Source organism: Macrotis lagotis, chromosome 1, assembly GCF_037893015.1.
Source record: "Macrotis lagotis isolate mMagLag1 chromosome 1, bilby.v1.9.chrom.fasta, whole genome shotgun sequence".
Taxonomy (NCBI): domain Eukaryota; kingdom Metazoa; phylum Chordata; class Mammalia; order Peramelemorphia; family Peramelidae; genus Macrotis; species Macrotis lagotis.
The window spans coordinates 129,238,268-129,263,691 of NC_133658.1; the positions used below are offsets into that span (position 1 = coordinate 129,238,268).

Sequence of the window (25,424 nt, forward strand, 5' to 3'; positions counted from 1 at the left end):
TCAAGAGAAATGTCCTATATACTATACCAAATAATAGCATCTGATTGAAGGGACTGAGTAGCTCTAAAAACTCTAAGATGCTCTCCCATCATCATCTGTTTCAACTGCCCTGGGATGGAGAAGGAGTCTTTATTACCTTACAATCAAAGACAGCAAAATCTGGATGAATTTTCACACAGGAATCTAATTTAAAACTAAGAGCACCCTAAAGTTGCTTCTTTCCACTGGTCCCTCGTCCCCTCCACAATCCTCCATTTCTTCTTACCATATAGAACTGGAGTCGATAATGCTTCTTCACAAGACTCAGTACAAACATGCAGAACCCTAATTAGAAAGAAGGAAAACAGACAAAGATAGGGATGAGTCACTTCCAAGACTCAACTCTTAATTATTTCCATTATCACTGCTTAGTGGCCCTTTGGCTAAATTCCTGGCAATATTTCAAGGCCAGAGAAACAAAAAAATAGCATTACCACTAATGGTTCTACCAGGCTCAGTTGCATGAGTGTTCTTTTCAGCAGCTTTCCCAAAAGAAAGATGTTGTTTATGTTGCAACACAGACTGAGCTATCACTGGCTTCTGAACAAGCAGCTAAGGTAAAACACCATGGCCAAGTTTCATCATATATGTGCACACTTAAATGTGTGTACATGTTCTTTTTTACAAAGAGAAATTTATATCGTCACTTATTGCACATTTATCCATTCTGAATGGGCATTGCCTCAGTCAAACTGAGACTTGGAAAAGACTTTAAAGCTTAAGTTTAAAAAGGCCAAGATCTTCCACCACATCCAGGACCATCCAATCATCCTGATCTATATCTTGCCACTGGACCCAGATGGCTCCAGAGGAGAAAGTGAAAATTCACTTGCAAGTCATGGCATCATCTTCCTTGATGTCATGGTACTCTTTAAGAATAAAGGACAGGGGTGGCTAGGTGGCGTAGTGGATAAAGCACTGGCCTTGGAGTCAGGAGTACCTGGGTTCAAATCCAGTCTCAGACAATAATTACCTAGCCGTGTGGCCTTGGGCAAGCCACTTAACCCCATTTGCCTTGCAAAAAAAAAAAAAAAAAAGAATAAAGGACAAGGGGTGGCTAGGTGGTGTAGTGGATAAAGCACCGGCCCTGTCAGGAGTACCTGGGTTCAAATCCGGTCTCAGACACTTACTAATTACCTAGCTGTGTGGCCTTGGGCAAGCCACTTAACCCCGTTTGCCTTGCAAAAAAAAAAAAAACCTAAAAAAAAGAATAAAGGACAAACAAAAATTTATACAGTCACACTTATTGAGTTACAATGAAACTTTGAAGAGGTTCAAATTTTCAAAGAATCAATATTATATGAAATAATTCATGTTAATAAATTTAAAATGACAATCCATTTGTAAAGCACTATTATGATTTACAAAGCACTTCCTCGGGGTGGCTAGGTGGCACAGTGGATAGAGCACCGGTCCTGGAGTCAGGAGAACCTGAGTTCAAATCCAGCCTCAGATATTTAATTACCTAGCTGTGTGACCTTGGGCAAGTCATTGAACCCCACTGCCTTGTAAAAAAAAAGAATATGTAGCACTTCCTCACAATGAATCTTACAGAAAAACAGTATAAATAAACTATTTTTAGAGATAAGGAAACTAAGCTTAAGAGAGGATATATGATTTGCCCATGGTCACTCAACTACTGAATTCTAGGACCAAACTCTCTCTACTACATCATGCTGTCTCTGACCAGACTGCCTTATTTCTATTCTAATCAATAATTTCTGCAAGTGACAAAAACATAATGACTAGTGAAGTGAAGAAAAATTAATTACCTGTTAGGTAAAGAGCAAAGGAAATGAAGCGATGATATTTACTGAGAATCCTCAAAGGCTCTTCTCTTTGGACCAGAGTGAAGAAGTAATCAGTCACTGTTTCACCATAGAAAAAATAATTCACACACAGTAGAAAGTACCTGCAAATAAGGAAAAGTTGATTTCCATGGAAAAAGAAGGATCTACAACATGGTCCTTGTGCACTGAAGCGATCAGACAATACTATAGATGTGCCATACTTCTTGTTTTCTGGCTTCCTGTATGTAGGGACAGGGAAAACTATGTATTTCAGCTTCCTTAGCAATTCTAGACACTCCAGAATCTTCAATTATTACCTCTATATAAATAAATGCTAGCTATTATGCAAATAACTCCCAAATCTAGCTCTTCAGTCCTGCCTGTTCTTCCTTCTAAACTCCAGGACAACTCCAATTGTTTTCAAGACATCACACCAATACTTCAAACTCAACAGATCCTAAATTTTAATCACTTTTCCTTCAAAAACTTTTCTTATTTCTATGTTTCTGGTTGACAACAATGTTCATCTGGTTGCCTATATCCAGAACCATTAGTCATCTTTGACTGTTTTCTTTCCCTCATCTTTCTTATCCATCAATAACTAAAATTTCTGTAAATTCTTCCCCAAATCCGTGTATTTCCTCCTTTCTATTTTCATTACTTTCACTGTGGTACAGGTCTTCATTACCATTCACCTACATTATTGCAATAAATCTGCTTACAAGTCTTCTCATCCTTATTCTTTCTACCAATCCACTGTCAGGTGAGTCTTCCTTTAAAATAGATCTAATCCTCTAACTATGCTTAAAATTCTTCTTTGAACATTTCCTTCCAGTTAAGCAGCACTTAAACTCCTGCCTGGCATTCCCTGGCATCTCCTTACTTTCCAGCCTTCTATAAAAGTAATTCACCCCACATATTTTATGGTCTAGCCAAAACAGACTTACTGTCTTGTTTCCTGACCACCCTATTCCCTTACCCATCTTGACCAACCCTGTCACTGAAATGTTCTTCTACCTTCTTTTGTACCTTATTCTTAGCCCAGTAAATTCCTTCCCATCTTTTAAAACCCTACTCAAATGCCACTTCCTGTAAGAAAACCTCCCTAACCCTGATAACAATTTTGATATAACAATTTTTCCCTTGGTACTCACATATATACATGATAAATGTTACTTCTGTGTGCTAAGTCACACCATAGTCCATGTGACACGTGTGTAACTATGAGGTCCAAGACTATCTGGACCTTATAATAGGGAAACTCTGTTTACCCCCCTGGTTCCTGGCATAGAACTCCTCATACAGTATGGGCTTGATGGATCTTCACTGAAGAAACGTCAGATCCTATAAATTAACATTTCATCTCTGGATCTTTTTGTGAAGCTTCCAGTCTTCACCAGGAATGCAAAAAATCATAAACAAAATGTAAACTCTTTAGGCCAACATTCCACAGCCTCCACATTTTGCCTCCAAACTACTTTGCAAACCTTCTCTCCCACTGCCTCTCTACAGGAGACTTCTACTTTAACTGGTCAACTCATGACCCAACTGCCCAAGGTTCCCTGCTGCTTCTGAACCATGATTCACTGCACTACACCAGGTATGTATATTATCTGCACACATCTAGAAAGAAGGAATCCTCTAACAATCATTTTACAAATGAGAAAACAGACCCACGGAGCTTCAACATCTTGCCAATGCAAATACTTGCCCTTCAGAGAATGCCCCATTTCCTACTGGATACTCTTCTATTAGAGGCCCCAGTCCCCAAGCTTATTCACAAGACCCAGGGAATGCCCCCTACTGACTCTATTCAGGAAGAAATTTTGGAATCCACTCAGTGGTCTGCCACTGCCTACTATACTTTGTTCAGATTTTCTTCCTTAGTCCTATTATCTTGTTAGATACAGTTTGGTAATTTTATGAAATGATAAAATACTAAATCTCTAAATTCTAGCTCAATAGGAAGAGTCAGATTAAAATAAAGCAATTGTAAACTCTAATATCAAAAGGAATCAGAAAATAGATTAGCATCTAAAATTGACACCAAAAATCTCAGTCATGGATTGAAAATAATTTTATTTTACAAAAGAAAAAACTGAGATTGACAGAAAGTGATTTGTTCCTATTCACAAATCTCATTTGTATATGAGCTGGTACTAGAACCCAGGTTAAGTGATTTCCAGTTCAACATCAGTTTTCTAAACTTTAGTGGATTAAATTATGGTGGATCAGAAAATGTATGTTTCTTAAAGCAGAAGCTATAAAGCCTAATTATACACACCATATTATAGATATAACAAGTTAGGTTCCTTTTGCACTAAAATTGAAATTTTTAGTATTTGCTTACAGGCTCCTTGGTTCCCAAGGGGGTAGAAGAATACTTCCGTATCAAGAGATGGGCACTAAAACAGATGATTATTATTCAAGGTTCTTACAAGCCCTGAGAGACCAGAGTGCTTACCAACTGAGAGTCCTGAACCAAGGTAGGTCATATGAGTGGTAGACATTATAGCCAATAGTGATGATCTCATGGAAACACTTAATCTGAACACACATCACCTGCAAGACACAGAAGAATTGAGCCATTTACTACAGTTGTTTATATTTTGTGAAACTTCCTCCCCTCTGCCCATCTTTACAATTTGAGGGAACAAGACATGTATGTGTGGGGGAGAAGCAGAAAAGTAGAGGAACAAGACTTGAAATCAGTAACCCTTCTACACAAACTAAAAACTAAAAATAGCAATTAAGTCATAACAAAGATCTAATTTGCTCAGACCTACAAATTGTACTCCTATTTTTAATATCTTGATTCCTATTAACACTTTGTTTGCCTTCCCATAAATCCTGGACAAGAATCATTTTTTAAAAATTTCTTTCAAAAGACCTGGTATATTTCCTTGATGCAGGTACTCCTTTAGCTAGAGATGAAAACTCTCTAGCTCAAACTTAAGCCTCTTTCCAGAAGTAGAACCTTAATGAGAGATGAAACAAGAGTCACAGGAAGTCAAAAAGGGCTCCAGCTGTGCTGATCTTATCTTTACTGAAAGGAGGCACTCAATGTTTACTGAATGCCTGTGACAAAATTCTGAAAGCACCCTCACCTCCAGATCAAATAAACCCTACAATTAGTAAGTTGACAAGTCCTATGGAATTTGAGGTCAGACAATATTAACATGAAAATACTACTTACAATCATCATTAAAACCATGGGTCCCAAATAGATGATGATGAAGAAAAAGGCAATCATAGCCAAAGTCAGGATACCTCTCACCCACCAGTTTTTCCATCTAATTCAGAGAAAATACAGTTAGGAATACAGAAAGAAATCTAAACGTGCATAAGTAGAAACTAGAACCATTTCCTTCTTAAAACATTCACCTTTCATGGACATCTATGATTAGAGGAAATTAAGCAACTTCTTTGTAAGAAAATCTCTTTCCCCCAGGGTAGGAATTATGCCACACCTTCAAATAAACTGGGAGCAAAGCTTCACTGAGTCAAATCAACATTTTGTCTCAAGCACTGAGCTTATGAAAATATTCACAGCCTCTTGCCAGTGTTGAACCCACACACACACACACACACACACACACACCACATGGTCCCAGACTCAAGCCCTATGACCCAAAATACTTGTCTCTATTCCCCAGGACTTGGCTTTTCCCCCATCATCTTTAGATCTTCCTCAGGAAAGAAAATTTAGATTTTCGCCCTTCCCCTTGCCTTGTAGGCTCTGAACCAACTTAATTTTATTTTTAATAAAGAAACATCTGCATATAAGCTTTCTCATTACCTTAATTCTATGATGATAGTTTAGGCTCAATATACCCATAAACATATATATCATATACATATACTTTTTTTTAACATTGCTATTGATACTTAGGGGAGAATTTATCACAGTCTATCTCTTAAGAATGGTGGAGAGAACCCAAAGAAAATGTATATAAATAGCAAATCCTGGAAAAAATAGCTGTTAAACCAACTCCTATATAAAACAAAGTGAAATAAGCAAAGAAATAGCCAACATTACAATTAAAAAAAAAAAAACCTGCAAAGAACACCCTTATTTCACTGCAATACTGAATCAACTTAAAAAAAGCAACTTAAGGGTTTTACTGAAGATAAAATGTGGAAAAAGGAGTCTAAACTAACAAAAGGATAAAGTTACAAAATTACGATAATTCTTAAAAACTTATTAATGGCAGATGATGGTTCTGGGTAAAACAGAAACAGAAACAAAACTGATCTTTTGGGGTTTTTTTCCCCAACTGATCCCCTGCTTAGTTTTTGTCCCTGGAGTGTTGCCCAAAACTTTTCTTTTAAATGACAGAGTTAGAACTCTCAGATTTTCCCTGCCCCTTTCACTACTCTCTCATTCTTACTAGAAAAAAGAAAAGAGATATTAAGAACTATCCTAACTAGAACACAAGGTCCCCAGAAGAATTATTATGCATCTCAGCATAAACTCCAGGGTCAACCTCAATGCCCACTGCCCCTTCTCCCCTAATTATGTAAACTCTGAAGGAATTACAAGAAGTGAGAAACACTCTATTTCTATTCCCCTTTCGATAATTCAGACATAAAAGTGATTTTTAAAACTAGTAAATATTGAATAAGATAAGAGAGGAAAGGGATAAAAAAACAAAAACCTAGCAATTCTCAATGAATTCAGATGACCAGACCCAAAGATTTTGTCTGCTTTTCAGGTTACTAAAAGAACAAGAGGCTATGACTGTTGAGCTGCTGCTAGAGAGCTTTGAAAAATCTGGGGAATGGGAATGGTGATAGAGGATGAAGGAGACAAATGTACCAGTCTTCAAACTATACACTTGAGAATTTGACTTTAATTTCTGGGAAAATTCCAAAACAGATTAATAAATGGCTAGTAAATTAGACAGAACAATAAATAAATGGCTAGAAAAGGAAATAAAGCATGATCAACAAGAGTCAATATGAATTCATTTAGAATAAGTCAGACTAAGCTTTTTTTTGAATTCAGGTATTCTTTTTTTTTTTTTTTGCAAGGCAATGGGATTAAGTGGCATGCCCAAGGTCACACAGCTAGGTAATTATTATTAAGTGTCTGAGGCCAGATTTGAACTCAGGTACTCCTGACTCCAGGGCCAGTGCTCTAGCCACTGCACCACCTAGCCGCCCCTGAGACTAAGCTTTTTTTAACAGAGTTATTAGACTGGTGGGATAAGGGAAATACCAGACAAAATATACTTGAATTTCAAATTGGCATTATACAGAATGTTTTACAATAGCTTGGAGACAAGATTGAAAAGATGTGCAGCAAAAAATAATAAAACTTGGAAAATGTGTAATAACAAATAATAATAATAATAATAATAATAATAATAATAATAATGATGATGATAATAATTTTTTTTAAATTGTGATTCAAAGATCCATGTCAAAATTCCTGATCTCTTTAGCAGTATGTGGCAGGGTCATAAATTCTATTGATAACATGATCAACCACACAGCTTTTAAATTTAACTATAACAAATTATGATTCATATTTGACTCAACTTTGTGTCAAAATTTCTCCAACTGGAAAGGAGAAAAATGTTAAGTATGAGGTTATGGACAAGAAATAGTCAAACTTCAAAACACGATCAGGGATATACTGGAAGATGGAAAGATGCACACTTAACTGAGAATAAGGCAGCAGTTTGTTTAGCAGCTTTCTCATCATCACTGTTTTCATAAATTCCACACACCTGCATGCATGCACACACATTCTCTCTCTCCCTCCTACATTCATTCACATTTTTGTGCCTTTCCTCTTTTCTGCTCCCATATCTTTCTCCAAGCCCTAGTCATTTTCTTCACAAATCTCTGCCATTCATCAACCATAATATCTCCCATTATTTTTAAACCAAGTATAGAATTCATAGTATGTTCCTCACATTTTGGCAACTGAATGAATGCAAACTTAACCCTTGACCACAGACTTTCCAGGATTATTTTTCAATTATTTTGTGTATGATAACCATGACTCTCCAAAAAAGATAATCATCAGCTTGAACAAATGAACCATTTTGTATTTATATCTCTTAAGTAGAAATTAAATGATTCTCAAATATTTGTTGATCTGAGTTACCTCGAAGATAATTTTGACAGTGCCCGGTTGAAGACCTCAGGAGTATCATCAGAGGTGGGTACTGGTGCAGGTTCAGCTCGGCTCTCACTGTCTGATGCAGTTTCTCCATCTGTCTTTGTTTCTACCTCAGACTCCTAAACAAAATGGAAATACAGAATGTTAAAAGAAATAACATAAATAACACTGACATAAAAATTGACATAAATAACTATAATCTAGATAGACCTAAGTAACTGTAATCTGGATGGATGGAGGGATGGAGGGAGGGAGGGAGGGAGGGAGGGAGGGATAATTGCTCAGTTCAGTGAGCAGCTATAGACCTTGAACAAGTCATTTCAACCACACTGAAACTCCAGCTAAAAAAATGAGGAATCATCTTTCCAACACTCTGAGATCTTTTCCAACTCATTCACACAATTCTAAGCACAACTGAAGAACACAAATATTAAGGGAACACAAATAAAAAGGACAAGTGACTACTCTGTTGGCAATTTTCCTTGTTCACCACTGGATACTGCTCTGTGTCTACCCTGCCCTACAGGGAATTTGGCAGGACTAAGGCACAAGCAATCTCTGTGCTTTATTATATGAAGTAAAGTGAGGATTGGAAAAGTAAAGCAGACTACTTTAAAATCTCACCCCCCCTTATTATCATACTTATCATAATCCAGCAAGGAACAGAAAAACTAAAAACAAAAGGAAATCCCCTCCCAATGAAACAGCTTTCTCTGCTCAGGTAGATGAAGGGCACAAAATGAAGCTGGTAAAATCTTGTGTAGCATGAGATTAGTCTCATAAGCCAGAAACTGAATTCCAGGGCTGAATTCTTATCATGGCTGAGTCAGCCCCTGACTTTGGAAGGAATCCAAAGTTCTTTTTATAAAAGTATTTTGAATATCAGCACAGCTTAGATTCTTTAATGAAAGGCAGATGAGACTAGTACAAGGCAGCAAAAGCCACAGATAGTTAGGAACAAGCTTCCTTTAACTGAAAGGAGGCATTCTGGTCATTGGCTCCATCTCCATTAAACCTATTGTAAAAAAAAAAAAAGCACTTTTTAACCTTGAAGAACTCTAGAAACATGATCTATTATTAGTATTATCACTCGATGTAAGGTACTGCCCTAGATTCTATAAAGAAAGGAAGTATGATATAGTAGAAAAGGCACTGGATTTAGAATCTGGAGACCTGAGTCTGAATCCTCATTCTTTTTTTTTAAATTTTTTTTATTTGAGCAATGAAAGTTGGCAGTCTAGGCATTTTAAGATAAATATTTTATTTGTTTTCCAGTTACATACAATAGTAATTCCTACTTATCTTTTTTTTGGTAAGGTTTTGAATTTTACAATTTTTCCTTCCCCCTCCCTTTCCTCCCCCCTCCCCACCATAGAAGGCAGTCTGATAATCTTTACACTGTTTGCTGCTATACATTGATCAAAATTGAATGTGTTGACAGAAAAATCATATTCTTGAGGGAAAAATACAATATTAGAGATAGCAAAATTATGTAGTAGACAATTTTTTTAAAATTAGAAACCTGGCTTTATTCTTGCAATTAAGATAAAAGAAATAGCTCCAAACATAAAATGAATATTTTCTGTAAGTCTTTTCTTTTTTTTAATTAATTTTTATTAAGGATATTATTTGAGTTTTACAAGTTTCCCCCCAATCTTACCCCCCACGGAAACCAATCTGTCAGTCTTTACTTTGTTTCCATGTTGTACCTTGATTCAAATTGGGTGTGATGAGAGAGAAATCCTTAGAGAAGAGACAAGAAGTCTAAGAAGTAACAAGATCAGACAATAAGATAGGTTTTTTTCTGAATTAAAGGGAATAGTCCTTGAACTTTGTTCAAACTCCACAGCTCCTTAACTGGATACAGATGGCACTCTCTTTTGCAGACAGCCCAAAATTGCTCCCAATTGTTGCACTGATGGAATGAGCAAGTCCTTCAAGGTTGAACATCACTCCCATGTTGCTGTTAGGGTACACAGTGTCCTTCTGGTTCTGCTCATCTCACTCAGCATCAGTTCATGCAAATCCCTCCAGGCTTCCCTGAAATCCCATCCCTCCTGGTTTCTAATAGAACCATAGTGTTCCATGACATACATTTACCACAGTTTGCTAAGCCATTCCCCAATTGAAGGACATTTACTTGTTTTCCAATTCTTTGCCACCACAAATGAATCCTCATTCTAATGTATGATTTTAGCAATTCCCTTAACCACTCTGAGCTTCAGTTTCTGAATCTAAGAACTAAGAATAATAATACTTGTACTAATTACCTTACAGGGCTATTGTGAGGAAGGTGCTTCCTAAACCTTAAAGCACAGCTGAAATGGAAGTTATTTCAACATGAAAATGTTTAATGTAAACAATTCAGAAAACTTCGTGTTTTTACTTTGGGCACACAAGGAGTCAAACCCTCAAAGAGTTAACTTCAGGAACTCGGGACTTGAGGCTGTACTTACACTCATATTCCAGTTAGGAATGGCTTCAGCCCTTCTTCATTCTACCACCAGCAACATCCCACAATGAAGAAGCCAAGAAATCAAACAATTCTAAGGAAGCTGCACTGACCAACAAAGCAGAAGACCTTCTGTTCCACAATTTGCTGATGACAAATCAAAAGTTAGTGATAGAGAAATATGCTAACATTGGGTACAGTAATGGGGTAGAAAGATGCAATGAAAGATACTAAAAACGAGAGTTTTATAAATGTAATACAAAGGGCTTTAATGTGAAAAAGAAGTAGAGAGGAAACAAATAGTCTAAGTAGGCACTTCAAGATAGAGAAGCATTAAAAAACAGCTGTAGAAAGAGTAGCAAGAGATGCCCAGAAGCTAATAAGAGACAGTATTACAGGAAGGAATCAGTAATAAAATCAATGACCACAGAGAAGTTATAAATAATAAATAAGATGAACCAGAGATCCTAAAAAAAAGAAGCAAATTTGACTTCATAAGTCCCACTGAAACTTAGCAACATTATGAGAATATGATTCTAAAATGATATACTTTATTCAGAAGAAAGAGAGTAATATTTTTGGTTTGCTTTAAAGATAGGTATAGAAAGTCATTCTGAAAAACAATCTGGAATTATATAAGAAAAGTTACTAGACTTTTCATCTACTTTGACTTCACAATTCCAAGGAGGTAAAAATAATGTATATATACCAAAATATTCATAGTAATTTCTGTGGGAGCAAAAAACTAGAAACAAAGAAGGTGTTCATCAACTGGGGAATAGCTAAACAAATTATGATTAATGAATGTAATGGGATACTATTGTGTCATAAGAAATGATGAAGGGGAAAGGTTTCAGGGAAACCTAGACAGACCTACATGAATTAATACAAAATGAGTGAGCACAAGAATAATTTGTACAATATCAGCACTGTAAAAACAAACAACATTGAAAGCTGTGAGATTTCTGATAGATGCAATGTCTATTCATGATTGCAGAGGACAAATGGTAAAGCATTCTATCCATTTCCTGACAGAGAGGTGATAGACTCAGGAGACAAAATGAGATATATACTTTGTTGAATATAGCCAATGGGGGAATTTAATTTTTTTGACATAAATATTTGTTACAAAGAGGTTTTTTTAATTTTGTTTTTCCAATGGTAGAGGAAGTGGGTAGGGAAAGAAAATCAATTTTTTTATTAATTGAAAAAATGGAAAAGACAAGCAATTATAAATAAGAAATTAGGAGGAAACATGGGGAAATTTGTGTGAACTGATGCAGAGGAAGGAATCAATAAATCAGATCAACATATATAAGAACTACAATAACATTAAAATGCAGCCAAATTAGTAAACAGATGAGATGTATTTTCTCTCTTTTTTAGTGAAGGATTAGGGGAACTACAAGCAAAGCATAGTGTTTGGTTATAGTTATTCTGTAAATCACTTTTTATTTAACTATTTTTCTTTTAATGTTATAAAGGAAGGTAAACCAAGAAATTACTGTGGTGTGGAAAATAAAAGACATCAACAACACTTTAAAAAAAAGAGTAATAAAGGTCCTAAAGCTCAAAATGAGCTAAGGATAGTGAGGAAATCTAAGGATAAGAAAAAGCTTACTTGGTTATTTTGGAGAAAAGAAAGATCTCAGAAGAGATAGGACAGAATATTGTCCAAGGTGAAAAGAACTATAATTGACAACAGAAAAAAAGACAAATTGTTCAATTCATTTGTTTCTGTTTTCTCAGCCTTGGAGAATGATCCTTGCACAGGAAAGGAAAACAGAAACTAAAGGGAAGATGATATAATCTTTTTTTTAAAAGACAGAAATTAGATACCCTTAATAAATTTAAGTTACCTGACCTAGGTGATCTAGAAAACTGAAATAACTGGCAGATATAATTGCTGAACTCTCAGTGAGTTCTTAAAGACCCTGGAAAAATAAGAAAAATAGCATGGATTATAGAAGGGCAGATGTCCCAATTTTTTAAAAAGGAAAGTGAATGAGGGGCAGTTAGGTGGCACAGTGAATAGAGCACCAGCCCTGGAGCCAGGAGGACCTGAGTTCAAATCCAGCCTCAGACACTTAATCATTACCTAGCTGTATGACCTTGGGCAAGTCACTTAACCCTATTGCCTTTGAAAAAAAAGGAAAATGAATGGAGCATGCAAACTACAGAGCCAAAGATGTAGTCTTTGATTTCTGACAAAAATTCTAGAATTGGGGCAACTAGGTGGTGCAGTGGATAGAGCACCGGCCCTGGAGTCAGGGGCACCTGAGTTCAAATCCGACCTCAAGACACTTAATAATTACCGAGCCGTGTGGCCTTGGGCAAGCCACTTAACCCTGCTGCCTTAAAAAATCTTAAAATAATTACAAAACACTTTTCACCCAAATAAAACAAGATCTAAATAACTGGACAAATGATTAGTTGCTTATGTTACGGTAAACTAATATAATATAAATGACAATTCTACCAAAATTAAATTACTTATTCAGTGCCATACCAATCAAACTACCAAAAAAAATACTCTATTGAGTTAGAAAAAATAGTAACAAAATTCATATGGGGGGAAAAAACCAAGAGTATCAGGGGAATTAATGAAAAAAATGCAAAGGAAGATGGCCTAGTCATACCAGATCTGAAATTATAAAGCATCAGTCCTCAAAACTGTTTGGTACTAGCTAAGAAATATAGAGAAGTGGATCAGTGGAATTAGATTAAGTAACAAAGAAATAGCATTAATTGACTAATCTGTTTGATAAGCCCAAAGACTCTAGCTTCTGAGTTAAGAACTTACTCTTTAACAAAAACTGCTGGGAAAACTGGAAAATAGTATGGCAGGGGGTGGCTAGGTGGTGCAGTGGATAGTACTGGCCCTGGATTCAGGAGTAACTAGGTTCAAATCCAGCCTCAGACACTTAATAATTCCCTGTGTGCCTTGGGCAAGCCACTTAGCCCCATTTGCCTTGCAAAAACCTTTAAAAAAAAGAAAAGAAAACAGTATGGCAGAAACTAGCTCATACCTTGTACTAAGAAAAGATACAGGATTTAGACATAAAAGGACCATAAACCAGTAAGGAGAACAAGGAATATTATCTGAGAGATCTATGGAAAGGGGAATAATTTATGACCCAAGAAGAGAGAGAGAACCTTATAAATTGCAAAATGGGTAATTTTAATTACATTCAATTAAAAAGGTTTTGCACAAATAAAACCAATGCAACCAAATTAAAAGGAATAAAAGCAATAACAATTTTTACAACTAGTGTTTCTGATAAAGGACTCATTTCTAAAATATATAGAGAACTGAGTCAAATTTATAAGAATACAAGTCATTCCCCAATTGATAAATGACCAAAGTATATGAAATGAAAAAATTAAAACTATCTAAAGTCATATGGAAAAAATGCTTTAAATCATTACTGAGTAGAGAAATGCAAATTAAAACAATTCTGAGGTACCACTTCACACACCTATCTGATTGGCCATTTTCTAAAAAAAAAAAAGGAAAATGATCAATGTTGGAGGGAATATGGGAAAACTGGCATGGTTGATGGAGTTGTGAACCAATCTAACCTTTCTGGAGAGTAGTTTGAAATTATTCCCAAAGGGGAATAAAACTGTGCATAACCTTTGATCCAACAATACCACTACTAGGTCTGTATCCCAAAGAGATCACAAGAAAGGGCAAAAAACCTACATGTTCAAATATATTTATAACAGTTCTTTTTTGTGGAGGCAAAAAATTGGAAGTTGGCAGGATGAATGGATGAATAAATTGTGGCATATGAATGTAATGGAACTATTATTCTGTAAGAAACATGAGGGAAGGGCAGCTAGGTGGTGCAGTAGATAAGAACACTGGCCTGTGAGTCAGGAGGTCTCAAGTTCAAATCTAGATCTAGTGAAGCGAGCAGAAATAGAACATTGTACATATCAACAGCAACCATTGTACAATGATCAACCATGATGGAACAAAAAATCAAAGACAATTCTAAAGGACTTGTGATGGAAAATACTATCTATAACCAGAGAAGGAACTATGGAGTCTGAATGCAGACCAAAGCTTACCATTTTCAATCTTTAAAATTTGTTTTAATTTTATGGGTTTTCCCCCCTCATATTTTTTTTCCATTTTTTTCTTTGACAACATGATTAATATAGCAATAGGGCAGCCAGGTGGTGCAGCAGATACAGCACTGGTCTTGTAGTCAGGAAGACCCAAATTCAAATTAAGCCTCAAACACTTGATACTTATTACTGTGTGACTTTAGGAAAATCACTTAACCCTGATTGCCTCACATCTAGTTGTTCTGATTCATATCTGGCCACTGGACCCCAGAGGAGGTGAGGCTAGTGACTTAGCACAGCATCCCCTCACTCAAATTTAATTCATATGCTTGTCATAGCATCATCAACCTGATACCATGGTCTTATTCGAGAATAAAGGACAAATATCATCATCATCATCAATATGGAAATATGTTTAACAAAGTTATACATGTATAACCTATATTAGACTGCTTTCTGTAAGGGAAAGGGAGAAGGGATAAGAGAAAAATATGAAACTCAAAACCTTACAAAAAATGATTGTTGAAAACTATCTACGCATGTAATTGGAAAAATAAATTATTAAGGAAAAAAACTCAAGGTTTACAATGTTGAAATGAATGACTTTGAGGTCAAAACTCAAAACTGGTGGTGCCCAAAGAGAAATGGACTGGGAGAAAAGGGAAAGGGCAAAGACTCAAAAGGGGAGAAATGAACAATTTAAGGAGAAGTTGAGTGCTAAGAAAGGTGCAAGTTCAGAACATCATGGTTGCAGAATTGATCTGCCCAGTTCAAGATCTTGGAATTTTTCATTTAGATGAGAGTAAGGTCTTAAAGTATGGATATACTTTACTACCATCAACAAATATGATAGTAGGGGATAAGAAAAGGGGGGGGAGTTTATAAACTAGGTGCTGAAGTCACTGAAAATGGGGAATAACTCTAGATATTGATGCATTTAAAAAATGAGATGATGTAGAATTTAATTTTAAAGAATAGAATCCCTCAGACACTTAATAATTACCTAGTCATGTGGCCTTGGGCAAGCCACTTAACCCCATTGCCTTGCAAAATCTAAAAAAAATAAAAATAAAAGAGTAGAATCCAATGAATGATGAATATGGATCACAATATTAGGAGTAGGGCAAGCATATGATTTATGAACAAGGCTGCAAGGTATAAGGATCTAAGGACCAAACCAAATTTCAGTTAATTCAATGAGACTGAAGGTATCTAAGAGAAACCCTGAGGGTTCTGTGATCCTAAGAAAGATATTTTACCTCTCACTGATCTAGACAACTCTACTGGACATAGAGAAGCAAATGGTACAAGGAGTTTCCTCACTTGGGATGGTCTCTATGTCAATGAAATCATAAGTCTAGTCTCTATCTTATCCTTAATAACAGTTGTAAGATATAATTGTCAATATTTTGCAATAAAGATACTGAAACTGAAAGAAATTACCACTTTACATGGCATACCCAGGGTCAAACAGTTATTTAATATCTAAGATTCAAACTGAGGTCTTCCAGACCACCAATCCTGTACATTTCCCTCTATCCAGTGCTACTTCTTGATAATAACTAATCTTTTACAGGATCTTGCTTACAATACTTTACTTGAGCCTCAGAATAATACTGCAAGGTAGAGACAGATTTTGCTCTGGGTCCAGTGTAAGGAGACAAGAGCACACAATACTAATAAAATTAAAGAAAATAAAGCTTCTAATCATGCACTGTATCCCAATAATAATTCACATTTTCATAGCATAAGGTCCTGGTACAACAGTATGATGGGAGGGTATCTGATTGGAAGTTAGAAAGAGATGAGTTCATGTTCCACCCAGTTTCTTCATTTGTAAAACAGGGGAGTTAAGCTGTACAATTTAATGCCTTCCCTTACAGTTTGATAAAATTATGCTTCTATGGAAGCATACTCTGGACAAGTATGTTAATATTTCTTAGCTGAATTTTCTTCACCTTTAAAGGGAAAAGAGTACTGCTGAACTAGATAATCTCTAAAGTTATTTCCAGATGCAAAGCTATGATTCTATAATCTGTTTTGCAGAGGCTCACAGAGGTCAGTGATCTGTCAAGGTCACATAAGTGACAATAAGGATTTGAGCTCAGGTTTCTCTTGACTCCTATACCTGTGCTAGGCCACACTATATTATACAGGATATGAGCACTCACATTGGTTAGCATTTGATGCATGTATTTCTCTGGTCTCAGAGAACCAAACTTCAAGTTTCCAGAATGGACCCATATGTTAGAATTTTTCCCTACCCTCAATAGTGCTTAGAATAGCAGGAATTCAATAAAAACTTGACAAACTGAATGGACACAGATAACAGTAGGGATTCAGGGAATAGTAGGTCAAATTCCTTATGCTAGATTACACAGCAAAGACTGTTTAACAGGAAAATCAATTGTTTGGTGCATTACCCAGGCCACAAGTGAACCCTTTGTCACTGAAAGCATAGCCTTGGCTCCAGAGTCCTGCTGTTTGGTATTTGCCTTTCCCTGGTAGGCCAGATAACCAGTAGGTAAAAAAATACACCATGAACCTCAGAAGGAAACCAATGATGATGATTCCTAATCCTCTAAACTCAACATATTTATCAGGCTATACACAAAAATTAAAAGGAGAAGGCATTTTGCCCAAATGTTCACTGTAAATTTTGATGAGTCAAGTGTAAAAGTTCATCATATCCAGGGAGATTTGCTCTGCAAGATTTGGAATAAGGAGTTATAGCTCCTGCCCAAGCAGTTCAGCAGTAGCATGAGAGAGGAGGGGCTAGGCTGGTGAAAGTGTTTTGAGAGATAGGCTAGAAGACCCCCCTCTGCAAACTTCTGCTAAGAAACCCAATTTGTAAAAAGTCACACCACTAAAGAAACTTTTCACTTTGCAGATTAACTTTATCTACACCAGATGTGAGAGAACAGGGTCTATGTTATTTCCACTAAAGGGTCTTCACATACTTGTCTTCCACACTTCTCAGGGCTGACACTTTTATAATGTAATGGGCGTAGCTTTAACCAATAAGATCTAGGGATCCTTGTGCTGGCCCTGCCCCTAACTAATTAATTAACCTTACTTAAGCCTTACCCACCATCAAGGAATAGTTAGACAATAAGTGACAATATGTTGAGGGTAAAACCAAAACAAAATAAAGCACAAAAACTAGAATCTGGAAGGGATTTTAAGTCTCAGCTACTGAACTCAAGACCTAAACCAGAACCCCACTCTACAACAAACTCCCCAAAGGTAATCATCTAGCTTCTTCTTGAAGAATTTCAGTGGTGGGATACCTTTCCCACCATCTAAATAGGTTGTTCCATTTTTTTTTAAGAGTTCTAATATGGGGGCAGCTAGGTGGCATAGTGGATAAAGCACCAGCCTTGGAGTCAGGAGTACCTGGCTTCAAACCCAGTCTCAAACACTTAATAATTACATAGCTGTGTGGCCTTGGGCAAGCCACTTAACCCCATTTGCCTTGCCAAAAACCTAAAAAAAAAAAAAAAGAGTTCTAATATAGGGGAAATTTTTCTTTACATTGAGCTGATAACAACTTCTCTTTAACTTACTAGCTGTGTGACCCTGGACAAATCAGGCAATGTCTCTGATCTGATGTCTTCGCCCTATAAAATGAAGAAAATTGTAATAATTAGAATAGATTGTCTATTATCTAATTACTTTTACATTCATTACTGCCCTGGGAAGGAGGAAAGAAACATTACTCCGACTTTACAAGATAAGGCAACTAGCTCAGGGATCTTAGTTACCTGCCCTGCATCACACAATTAGTGAGTAGAGAAAACTAGAACTTCCCTCTCTCGTATCTAGCTCTCCTCTCTGCAGACAAAAACAAGTTTAATTCCTCTTCCAACACTTTAAGAAAGTTGTGCTATTCCCTGTAACTTCCTCTTCTGCAGTCTCAACATTCCTAGTACCTTTAACTGCCCCTCAGAGGACATAGTTTTTACTCTCCCTGAGCTTGAACAGGCTCAAATAAGTCAGGATCCTTTTTTGCTGTGAAAGATAGCTTAGTACATCTGAAAGGGATTTGGGGTGTTAGCTATGCTTCAAAGCTCAATGTGACAAAAGAAGGATAATAAAATCAAAACTGAGAATGTTTTTAAAGGGTTATCTTGAAAGGCATAGTGTCCAGAACTCAGGAAATATTCATTCCACTTTCAGGCAACATCAAGAATATTATGTTCAATTCTGAGTACCCCATTTTTAGGAAAGACATGGATTACCTAAAGAAACAATTGGGTAAGGGACTCAAGTTCATGCCATATGAGAGCTGGAAAAACTGGAGATATTCAGCCTAAGGGGGAAAAAAAAAGTTGGGAGGGGGAAGAAGGAACATAACAGAAGTATCCAAGGGCTTTAAAGGGCTATCACTTGGAAAAGTATTAGATTAGTCTGGCTGGCCCAAGATGGTAGAACTAACAACAGAAAGTTCAAAAAGGCACATTTGGGTTCTCTATAAGCAATTAAGTTCCTAAGGATTAGAACAGTCAAAATGTAGAGTGGGCTGCCCCCAAAAATGTGTTTTCCCTCATTAAAAAGGTCTTCAAACCAATTGGTCAGCTGAAAGGCATGATACACTGGAGAAGGAATTCTTATCCACTATGAATTGCTCCACATGGTTTCCAAGAGTCTTTCCAAGTCTAACATTTTGTGAAATTGAATGGCAAAATGCCAGGAGCCCCTAGATCATTTCACTTTACTAGACCTCAGCTGAAGTGGATGAACCAGAATAATGTTTGAGATCCCTTTTAGCTCTAGATGCATCATCCTATGATCCCACACTGCCCAGATTTTCAATATTCCAGATGTAGTCTCGACCAGGGCAGAAGGTAGTTCAAATAAAGTGGCATACATTAATTTTCCACTACTAAAATCTGTGCAAAATATAAAAATAATGCATGCCCTAGTTCCTTTCCTCAAAAGTATCACAATCTAATCAGAAAAAGAAGACTAAAATATGAACAAAGTCACAGGGCAAGACAATATGATCTATGCCATCACCAAAGGAAAACAGTGACTGCAAAGAGTAGTTATATGGAATGTCTCAAAAATCTTAGTGAGGTTTTAAAGTTAAACTTAAGACTTTGGAGATATCATGTATATTAACCAGAGATAAAGGTAGGGCCAGAATCTGGACTACTAGACTTTAAAATCCTTAAGAGCAAAGATGATAATGCCTCATTTGCCTCAGTCACAGTGCACTAGATTGATTTTGTAAGGCTGACACTTATTAGCTATGTCACCCTAGGCAAGTAAGGAAGGGATAAAGGTTATGAAGGGATTACAGACCCTAGGCAAGTAAGGAAGTTATAAAGGGATTACAGACTTCAAGGTGAAAGTTGATTTGACCCAAAACTAAATGAGCAGCAAAATGAAGGCTCTTAGGACTACAAATCCAGTTTTCTTTTCATATCTATATTAGAGTCACTGTGAGTTCTTAAGAAATAAAATAGCCAGTTATGTGTTTTAGGAAGAGTAAAATGACTTTATGTGTTGCAGAAGCAAGATGGCCTAGGAGACAAATACAGGGCAAACATAAGGACAGAGTAGTAGAAAAGTGCTGAATCAAGAGGGGAAAATACTACTAAGTTCCAAATCTAGAGAACTTCTCAATAATAGTAATAGTAAATGAGGATGGGGAAGTTGAGAGATTTGTACCTATTAGAACACACTGAGAGTGCAGTGACTGTAGGTCATTCAAATGGCAATAAAGGTGATTAGAAGTAGGAAACTAAAGAAGAGAAATCATAGATATGCTGGAAAGAACACTGGATCTAGAATCAGAGGACCTGGGTCCAAATTTTTGTCTCTGCTGCTTACTACACCTAAATGACCTTGGGGACAAGTTATTTCACTTCTTTGGGTCTGTTTCCTTTTATTTAAATTAGAAAAATTTAATCTCTCACACAATATGCCAGGTCTCAAATGGATAAATGCCCTAGCCATAATATGTCACATCACAAACAAATTACGAAGCAAGGAAGGAAAAGACCTTTCCCAACTATGGATAGGGCAAGAGTTAATGATCAAACAATGAATAAAGAGTATCATAGGGGGCGGCTAGGTGGCGCACTGGATAAAGCACCAGCCCTGGAGTCAGGAGTACCTGGGTTCAAATCTGGTCTCAGACACTTAATAATTACCTAGCTGTGTGGCCTTGGGCAAGCCACTTAACCCCATTTGCCTTGTAAAAACCTTTAAAAAAAAAAAAAAAGAGTATCACAGAAGACAAAATGAACACTTTTAAATATATAAAATTTAAAAGTTTTCATAGTTAAAATTAAAAGGGCAACAGTTAAATGATAAAAATATTTGCGGGAAATTCTCAAGACAGAAGCAAATATATAAAATCAAGACTCATTCCCCAATATGGTCAAAAGAGATGAATAGAGAGGTCTCAAAGGAAGAATCCTAAGCTATCATCAGCCACATAAAAACACCTCTAGTATTCCATTCCATACCATACCCAACAGATAATTTTAAAAAAAAAGAAAGAAAGTGATAATTGTTGGAGGGTTTCGGAAAAAGTAGATACACTAATGTTAGTGGAGTTGTGAATTGATTCAAGCATTCCAGAAAGTAATCTGGAAGTATGTCCAAAAAGGTCACTAAACTATCTTTAACCCAATGATATTACTACTAAGCATATACCCCCAAGAAATCAAAGAAAAAGGGAAAAGATCCATTTATATAAAAATATTTATAGCAGCTCTATATGTTATAGCAAAGAACTAGAAACTAAGAGATTGTCCATTAGTTGGGGAAGGGTTGAACAAATTATGGTGTATATTATTATATATGGTATATATATATTATTATATATAATTATAATACCTGAAGAAATGAAGTAATGAGATAGTGTCAAAGAAAGATGGGAAGACTTATATGAATTAATGTAGAGCTGACTTAGAACCAGAAAAATTTATGCAATAAACTTTTATCTGAAAAAAGTGAAAGGGTTTCAAGGTCCCTTCCACTCCAAATCTAAGCTTCTATGCAGATTTGCAGAGATGACAGTTGCAGTCATGAGAATGTTTGGCTATAAAGAGAATGAGTATGGAAGAGAGCATCAGGCCACATGTCAGCAATGGGAATGAAAAAGCTCAAGCAATCAGAAATATTATTGTTTCTTCCTTAGTATACTAACAAAGCTGGGAAGGTCCTGTCATATCTGTTTTATTAAGAATGATTAGGGCAGCTCAGTGGATAGAGCACCGGCCCTGGAGTCAGGAGTACCTGAGTTCAAATCCAACCTCAGACACTTAATAATTACCTAGCTGCGTGACCTTGGGCAAGCCACTTAACCCCATTGCCTTGCAAAAGAAAAAAAAAGTAAAAAAAAGAATGATTCTCAAAGATATGACTTGGAGCCACACAATTTATTTATTTATTTATATATATATATATATATATGTATATATACATATATATATATATATATATAAACACAGAACAGACTCTTCTATGTGGTAAAATAATTCTATCTGAAAAAATTACTTTTTTTAAAAATCTACATAGTTAGCAATTGTCAGTAAAATACTGCAACTATGCCAAATAATTAACCATTCAGAATAGTTATCTAAATCTGAGAACTTTGGGAAGCAAAGAAGCAAAACTTCCCTTGTTGGTCTGGCATGAGTTGAGTTTATCATAGCAAAACTTTTCAATTCTGTAGCACAGAAAGTATGTCAAAATACTGCTGAGCCGGGTAAGTTCCTTCATCTATTTCTTTCCCTGGAAGTAATAATAAAAGCAGTTGCCATTTATATTATCATCTAATCTACAAACAGTATTAAGCATTTATGTGATGTGATGGGGATACAAAGACTAAAATGAAATAATTCCTGCCATCAGGATATGCAAAACAACATTTGCTTACAATAAAGAAACTGAGGCCTCCCAAAGTGAAGCTTCCTTAGAGGCATCCTTGTTCCCCACCAGAAACTATAGAAGCAACACAGAGAGAAAGATGAACTAGCACAGTTATTTTTAACTTCTCATCCTGTTGTCACAGAAACTCACTCAAGCTGTTTCCAAAAGAGGATGAAAGGCCAGGGAATAACAATGCAGGATTAAAGGTCATACCATACTTCTGGAAGGCTGCCAGATGACTCAGTATTTACTCATGATTTTTTCCTTGTGCCTTTGGATGGATGTTCTAGCTGCCTTTTGCTAAACTTCAAAACTTAATATTGTTCAGTGTAAACCCTGGCAACTAAGCTGCCATCAATATTTTCCTACTTCAACTGTAACCAAATGCTTTCTCCCTTCCTCCATGTTAGGATGGGGTTGAGAGCAATAGGATGATTTTTGAAAGAAAATGATGTGACCTTATTCTACATTAAACAGAAGCACAATCTCCAGAATAAGAATGTTGTTCTCTGCTCTTGTACGATCATATCTGGAATACTTTGTCCATGATTGGGAAACTTATTTTAGAAAGGACACATGATTTGGAGTACATCCTGCTAAGTGTTAGAAAGGTTTATGTTGCTATAGAAGAATCAGTTAAAAGAAACAGGGATGTTTACCTTTGAGAAAATTAGAGGAGACAGGGAAAGGATTATAACCCTTTTCAAACTTCTGAAGGGTTGTCATAAGCATATGGCAAAATGTTTATTTTGCTTGGTCCCAATGGAAAGAACTAGAAACTGGAAAGTAACAAAAGTAACAAACAAAGGAAAACTATCAAACAAGAGCTATTCAAATGGAATGGATGGCCTCAGAAACTCAGCAGAAGCACCAAGATCACTTCAGGTAGATCCCTTCTAACATGGGATTCTACAGATCTAACAATCATGACACCACCTCTCCTCCCCTCATCAGATAGATGGAAGTCTAAAGCAAGGAAACAATCTGCCAAGATCACACAACTAAGCACAACAAAGACTAAAATATACCTCTTGCCTCCCAATCTCCTATTTCCTCACCACAGCATACTGTCATCAACAGGAACAGTAGTTATGTAAAGACAGACCACAGAATAAAAGCTTGATTCTAAGCATGGCAGGAAAACAAGTCTGAGTACTTTATAGTTATGTTGAGTACACTGTTCAATGGATAAAATCTGAGCTACCCTGACCATCAACAAAGATGACGTATTGGCTGGTTTTGCTGGACTGCTTTTTGTTTCTCCTTAATTTTAATTATTTATTACAAGGAATGGTTCATTTGGTAAGGGAAAGCAAAGGTATATATATATGTGAATGAGAGAATTATGAATACAAAATACATCAATTTTTTAAAAATTTTAACTACTGACATGTATTCATAAGTTCTGCTCTCTTTATACCTCTTTCTATTCCTAGTCCTTCCAACTCTTTAGAGTGTTGTGTTTTAGAAATTTCTATTTTAGTTGTTTTAAATCTGAAACACATTTTTTCATAAGAGTAATGTCACTCATAAGGTTCTCAAGTCAAACCATAAAAGACTATTTATAACCCATATAATGTTACTCTGACCAATTATCTTAAAACAATATCAATACATTATAATCAAAGGTTACCAAGTGTAGATAGTGCTCAAAGAATGATGAACTGTATTAATAGCAACTATCTGTCAAAATGAGATCCACAAGAAAGGGGAAAAATAAGCATGGAAGAAAAGAACATTGTGAAAAAAATACAAGCATAGATTTTCTAAGAAGGTATCACAAGATCATGAATTAAGGGTTAAAAAGGATCACAATCATCTAGGCCAAATTCTTCATTTTACAGATCCATGAAGTATGCCTAAATTTAGATTATAATTAATAATAATTATTAATTAAGAGTCAACTATGGTAAGATCAATTATACATCTAAACAAAATCATACAGATGGTTATTTCCAGTTACAAATGGGAATTCTATGATTGACACCATATGGATATTCTCATGCCCAGTTACTCCTCCTGCCCATCTGGGCCTCTGCTGATAATCTGCAGATGTGCCAGTGGGAAGATTTGGCCACACAAAACATTGTGAAATTCCACTGTAATGTCATGTTGACATATGCTCACATAACATTCCTGTGAAACTAACTAATATCAAATAAAATCAGGTTACCTAATGTCAAGTTTTCATAGAACCAATTCCCAGTGTTCAGAAAAGGTAACCATAATATCCTGTAATCGTATACAACAATGTTTATATGGGAATATCATTCAGCATTTTGAAATATATATACCTAATCCCATGCACTCCCCCATCTCATATTAGCAGCCTTTAATAAGAGGGCCTCACCCAACTCTAAGACATTGACAGTGGCTCCTGTGGACTAGGTTAGGGCTGAGGAGAATGAAGATGAAAGACAAGAGGACAAGAAAAATCAGAAGGCAGGGGGAATTCAGGGTCATCATCCAGGAAAAATCACAAGACTGATCTGCCATCTTCCTTTTCCCTCTTAACACTTATTTCTTACTAGATTTTTTCATTCCAAGTCCTGCAGAACAGAGAGGACCTTCAGTATGTTACTAACCTCATATCCCTAACATTAGTAACCATACTAAGGCCTGTTCTAAGAGTTTGAGTTTTGTTGTTGCTGTTTTAAAATTTTATTTATTATTTCAACTATATACAAAGATAGTTTTCAGCACTCATTTTTCTATAAGACTTCAAGTTCCACAACTCTTTACCTTCTTCCCTTCCCTCCCCTCCCCTCCCCCTCCCTGATAACAATTTAATATATTATACATGTATAATTATTGTTTTTTAATGATGCCAACTGTATGACATACAGATGTTTTTCTAAGATTACTTTTTCTTTCTCCTTCTTCCACCTTAGACCCCTAATGTCTCAGTAAACTTTGTGCCTTAAGAGGCATATATAAATCCAGCTAACAAGCAAGTTTCCAAATATAATTACTGTACAATTATTGTCACAGGGTGACTCACATCTCTTCTCTCACAATACAATGGGATAGACAGGGCAAGGAT

The 25,424-nt window shown here is 36.1% G+C and overlaps 1 protein-coding gene across 1 annotated transcript in view; it reads right to left on the reverse strand.

Moving 5' to 3' along the window:
* Positions 1-21,852, reverse strand: part of CDS2 (CDP-diacylglycerol synthase 2) — a 40,049-nt gene extending 18,197 nt beyond the window's left edge. The window contains exons 1-6 of the mRNA XM_074207984.1: positions 18,058-21,852; positions 7,948-8,081; positions 5,026-5,122; positions 4,294-4,391; positions 1,812-1,951; positions 266-324 (exon numbers count right to left, since the gene is read on the reverse strand). Coding sequence (XP_074064085.1) covers positions 266-324; positions 1,812-1,951; positions 4,294-4,391; positions 5,026-5,082 — 354 coding nt within the window. The 5' untranslated portion in view covers positions 5,083-5,122; positions 7,948-8,081; positions 18,058-21,852. The remainder of the gene's footprint in view (positions 1-265; positions 325-1,811; positions 1,952-4,293; positions 4,392-5,025; positions 5,123-7,947; positions 8,082-18,057) is intronic.
* Positions 21,853-25,424: the final 3,572 nt, after the last annotated feature.